General features: G+C 40.4%; 1 protein-coding gene across 3 annotated transcripts in view; it reads right to left on the bottom strand.

Moving 5' to 3' along the window:
* The window catches only part of TRIP12 (thyroid hormone receptor interactor 12), a 127,408-nt gene that overhangs the window by 63,331 nt on the left and 58,077 nt on the right, over positions 1 to 6,000 (bottom strand). For all 3 annotated transcript variants that reach the window (XM_015413482.1, XM_015413483.1, XM_015413484.1), the window contains one exon: positions 4,136 to 4,284. In XM_015413482.1, coding sequence (XP_015268968.1) covers positions 4,136 to 4,284 — 149 coding nt within the window. The remainder of the gene's footprint in view (positions 1 to 4,135; positions 4,285 to 6,000) is intronic.

Genomic DNA, 6,000 nt, shown 5'->3' with positions numbered 1-6,000 from the left:
TAAATAAAATTAAATAAATAAATAAAATAAACTTAAAAACTGATAAATCACCAGGCCCGGATGGCATACATCCAAGATTCTGAAGGAACTCAGATGTGAACTTGTGGATCTCCTGACAAAAATATGTAATCTTTCTTTAAAATCTGCCTCCATTCCTGAAGACTGGAAGGTAACTAATGTCACTCCCATCTTTTAAAAGGATTCCAGAGGAGATCCGGGAAATTACAGGCCAGTCAAGTTTGACTTCGATACCGGGTAAGTTGGTGGAAACTATTATTAAAAAATTAGTAGGCACATAGATGAACAAAAACTATTGAGGAAGACTCAGCATGGGTTCTGTAAGGGAAGATCTTGTCTCACTAACCTGTTAAGTGTTCTTTGAGGGAGTGAACAAACATGTGGACAAGGGGGATCCAATAGATGTTGTTTACCTTGACTTCCAGAAAGCTTTTGATAAAGTTCCTCATCAAAGGCTCCTAAGTAAGCTCAATAGTCACGGGATAAAAGGAAAAGTCCTTTTGTGGATCAAAAACTGGCTGATAATTAGGAAACAGAGAGTGAGTATAAATGGGCAATTTTCTCAGTGGAGGGTGGTAAGCAGTGTGTGAACAAACATGTGGACAAGGGGGATCCAATAGATGTTGTTTACCTTGACTTCCAGAAAGCTTTTGATAAAGTTCCTCATCAAAGGCTCCTAAGTAAGCTCAATAGTCACGGGATAAAAGGAAAAGTCCTTTTGTGGATCAAAAACTGGCTGATAATTAGGAAACAGAGAGTGAGTATAAATGGGCAATTTTCTCAGTGGAGGGTGGTAAGCAGTGGGGTACCGCAGGGATCAGTACTTGGTCCGATGCTTTTTAACTTGTTTATTAATGATCTGGAGCTGGGAGTATGCAGTGAAGTGGCTAAATTTGCAGATGACACGAAGTTGTTCAAGGTGGTGACAACCATGGAGGATTGTGGGGCACTCCAAAGGCATGTGTTGAGGATGGGCGAGTGGGCGTCAACGTGGCAAATGGGGTTCAATGCGGCCAAGGGCAAAGTCATGCACATTGGAGCCAAAAATCCTAACTATAAATACACGTTGATGGGGTCTGAACTGGCAGAGACTGATCAAGAAAGAGATCTTGGAGTCGTAGTAGATAACTCAATGAAAATGTCAAGACAGTGTGTGACTGCAATAAAAAAGGCCAACGCTATGGAAGGGAATTGAAAACAAATCAGCCAGTATCATAATGTCCCTGTATAAATCGATGGTACATCCTCATTTGGAGTACTCTGTACAGTTCTGGTCACCACACCTCAAAAAAGATATTATAGCATTGGCAAAAGTGCAGAAAAGGGCAACTCGAATGATAAAAGGATTGGAACACTTTCCGTATGAAGAAAGGTTAAAGCGCTTGGGGCTCTTTAGCTTGGAGAAACGACAGCTGAGGGGTGACATGATCGAGGTTTATAAGATTATGCATGGGATAGAGCAGATCGAGAAAGAAGTACTTTTCTCCCTGTCTCACAATACAAGAACTCGTGGGCACTCCATGAAATTGCTGAGCGGTCGGGTTAGAACAGATAAAAGGAAGTTCTTCTTCACCCAAAGAATGATTAACACATGGAATTAACTGCCACAGGAGGTGGTGGTGGTGGCTACAAGCATGGGCAGCTTCAAGAGGGAATTGGATAAACATATGGAACAGAAGTCCATCAGTGGCTATTAGCCACAAGGTACAGATAGGAACTCAGAGGCTGGGGCAGGTGATGCACTGTATTCTTGGTGCTTGGGGGGGGGGGCAACAGTGGGAGGGCGTCTAGTGTCCTAGCCCCACTGATGGACCTCCTGATGGCACCTGTTATTTTTGGCCACTGTGTGACAGAGTGTTGGACTATATGGGCCATTGGCCTGATCCGACATTGACTTCTCTTATGTTCTTATATTCACCTCTTTGAAACATCCTAGCCCCAACTAGTAGTCGCCAGAAGTCACCATGACTTCCAGACTTGCAAGCGTCCACACACACACACACACTCTAAAAATACTAAAATAATAATAAAGATTTTGGGGGTATTAGCTTTCAAGAGTCAAAGAAATCCTTAAATAAATGCAAGAAATCATCCAGAGATGGGCATGACACACTAGCTTCAATTTGCAGAAACTTGCTTCCCTCCTGAACTCCACTTTCAGAATCCTACAATTTCTGTTAAGAGAGTGCCTGGCTGTAGCGCAGACCAGATGCTTACAAGATACTGAAGCTGAATAATGGCAAACCTTGCACGTTTGCAAGGGTCTGGCTTCCCTGGTCTCTGGGACTGCAGCCTTGGACCGATCTCCTAGACCTATTATTACATCTTATCTTCAAGCTTTATTGGTGCCTAAGAGCTTCTGTGTACCCATCCAGTGTTGACATCTTTGTGACCTAAAAGATCTTCATAATCTCAAACCTGGATTAATAAAGTGTGCCCTCAATGGCTTGGGCAGCAAGCAAACAATGTCAGTTTGGAGCAGCATCATAATGGGCTTTCAGGAGCCTTTCATCTTAGAAGGCAGAAACTGCTTTAGCTTCCAGTGTCTTACTGGAAGAATTCATGAAACCAAGTTGATCGAACCATGTAAGTAAAATGCTACTTTCCTCCCTTTCCCAAAACATTCTACTGCAGTCAACATTCAAACCAATATCATTCATGCTGGAAATATAAAAACATAAGGACATTCCAGTGGCTACTGTATTTAGCTGCTTTACAGAACTAGTTGGAAAGAGACTGACTTGCCCACGGCCACTTCTGAAGCAATCCTATGCACAGATCCTCCAACTGATTGGATCCACTGATTTCACTGGGTTAGCCTGGAGCTACACTGCACAAGATTGCACATTAACCGAGCAAATTTTTAAATCTACATATTCTCAGACCCACCATTCTGTCCATTACACTGGCTCTCTAAATGATTAGAGGAGATGCAAACTTGATCCTTGGATATCTGAAATATTGCCAGTTAAATTATTTTTCAAACTTTATGCCCTACCTCTAGGGCCCCTAAGTGGCAAAAAAGTATTTGCATCACAAACCACAAAAAAGTTGCTAAACAAACACGCTATCAGATGTGATTACAAAGTCATTAAATAACTGAATAAAAGAATGGAGACCAATATCACAAACAGGTCCCCAGTTCTCAAATGTCTTTCTGGTTTTCTTAAAATTTTCAGCTGAACACATTTGGAATACCAGCTTCCTCCTCTAGTTGTAGCTAGTTTTTATTAATGCAGCAACAGCACCCTATATTTTGCCCCAATTACAATTCTAAACTCTCAAGAGTATAACTGGTAGCTAGTGGACCTTCTGTAATGCTAGTATAATGAACACAGACAAACAGTGCCAGGGAAAAACCACACTCATGCATCCTTTGGCAGCTGATATTTTCAAGTTGTCTTTAAGGACAGCCTTATGTAAAGCATATTAGAGAAGAAGTTACATGCACAAGATTGCATGGTCTGATTTTTGAAGTTGAGTTATAACAAGGAAAGGAGGAAACTCAACAATAACCTTGCAGTCCTTGTCACACTATAAGCTATTCTTTAAATAGTAACTAAACCCTGCTTTACAGAACACCTACCCAATTCTACTGCAATACTGTTATTCTGTGACAAGGCAAACATCAGATACTTTCCCTAAAAGTTCTAGCAGCCTAGTAGCAATGGCATTCAGTGCTAAATATGAACTACTTAAAATAAAAAACAACCAAATGAAATCTCAGATTTGAGGCTTCTATTCCAAGTAATTAGAATTTGCTTTGAAGTCTAAGACTAAATCCCAGAACTGCCAGCTTCCCTACATTAGCAGAAAGAGAAACAGTAAATCTCATTCTAATAGCCTGCACTGACCAGTTTATTGCTTGGTTCTTCCCATCCAAGTTAACAGATTTCATGTATCCTGGTTAGAATGTGATGGGTTTTAAAGCAACACGTCATCACTGGTAAAAACAGAAACCTGCTTCTCCTTGTACATTAACTGTACCTGCGCTCAGATAGGTGCACTTCTTTGTAAGGCATTTATAGAGCTAACCTAATTATTGAACCATCTACCGAGTGCACAGGAGAAACAAAAACATACAAATTTCAGTGGGTAATTGAATAACAATCCTTACCAAAGCTGGTACAACGCTCTTGACTGGAAAACCTCCCAATGTTTCTTCATTTCCCATGACCAACAACTGACACATTTCAATCACAGACTGTAACTGCTGGCTTTCATCAGTAGCCTGGAGCCCCTGTAGAAGCTGCTGAGCTTTAGAACCTAGGAAAACAGAAGATATTACAGTTAAACACTTAAATTATTTCTATGCTATGTGGCTGATCACATAGCTGACAGAATGTGCTTTCATCATTGCTGCTCACAAAGATGAATGCAAATGAAAGTTGGAGGATATTGACAAATACACAATCTTCCCACCAAGAGTCACTGAAACAGGACTGGTTGAGATGCTATTTCCCGTTGATCACATAAAGCAGTAAATTAAACCCTTAAAGGCCACCCTGTCAGTTGGAAGGATACATGGAGTCTTGTTGTGACCTTTGATAAGCTTTAGTATGTTCTCTCAACCATCTCTCTCAGACAGACTGTATGTGGTCTCCTTTCTTCACTATATCACTACTGTAACATCATGCAAAGAGTCCAGGCCCAGCCTCTTTTCACACTTCTCAGGAATAGTAATATGTGCTGTAGTTGCTTCAAATGAGGGATAGACCCTTGGAGAGCACTGAATTGAATAGTGCTGTTTTTGTGTGCCAACTATAGTTGCCTAACTTTAGGACAACTATGAGCTTTTAAATTGTTACCTACTATTGTGTCATGGTACTATAAACTGATGCAGCCATCAAAAGAAGTGTGCATGCACACAAAAGCTTATACCCAGAATAAAACTTTGTGGGTCCTAAAGATGCCACTGGACTCACACTTTATTCAACACCCTCCTTTTCCTTTATTGCACTACCTTAATCGTAACTACCAACTTTAACCCACCTGTGAGCTCAAGTCACTTTGCGATGGAGCCAAATCTCTGGCCCTCTCTCCTTAGGAGACTGCTAACAACTGTACTCTTGCAATCAACCCTCGAGATAACTTGGTTTTATCAGGATTCTAATTCTGGCTTTTAAACTTTTTTGCTGTTGTTTTTAATGCATTTGAGAGCATACATGATGGTGATCGGTTGAGAGGAGTGTTTTAAGTTCTGATGATTTTATCAGACCATTTGATATTTTGATTAAATTTGCATTTTGTAAGCTTTGGTAGTTTTTGAAGAAAGGTGCAGTATATAGTCACATAATGTCAGTCAAAACATTATCACATGGACCTAAGGACACAGCCCAGTCAGGACATGAGGGTCTAGAGACTAGATGAACTACTGTGTTTTTGTACTAAATACCAGGAATCCTCTCATGTTGTGGGTGCGCGCACATTTGTGAAGGGATCAGGTGTAACTATGTCTAGTCCAAGTGCTGGGTGCCTATGTAGAGAATGCATCACTTCCCAAAATACAGAACTTCCCACCAAAATGCCAAGGATAAATTTGACAGGCTGTGCTAACGAACTATTCAGGATTTTCTGTATATTTGAAATCAAATTTATCAGTATTATCCCTACAGAGTTACCTGACCAATGTGATACATTCTATTAGATCCAGATATTACCACTGCTGTATAAAAAAAAGTAACAGCCTTCTCAATGAAGGATAAAAGTTTTAGCAAGTTATAGAACCTCTTTCTGTACACACTACTAAGCTGAACTGAAACAAAATTCAAATGCAGATGCAGATGAACAAAGCCATTCAAGCCTGAAGACCAAGCATGACAAAGCCAATACCAGGTCAAAGTCTTTGATTACAGGAAGAGTCATGATTGTTATTATTAAGCCTACAGAAGTAGCCCTTTAATGGCAAAAACAGGTGATGCTGGGAAATGCATTAACGGATACTCCCATCATTTCACAAATGCTAATAGAAGCTGCATCTTT

This window comes from Gekko japonicus, unplaced genomic scaffold (assembly GCF_001447785.1).
Source record: "Gekko japonicus isolate JY-2015 unplaced genomic scaffold, Gekko_japonicus_V1.1 scaffold155, whole genome shotgun sequence".
NCBI classification, from domain to species: Eukaryota; Metazoa; Chordata; class Lepidosauria; order Squamata; family Gekkonidae; genus Gekko; species Gekko japonicus.
Note: the sequence above shows the minus strand (reverse complement) of the source record. Positions and strands in the feature narration are given on the sequence as shown.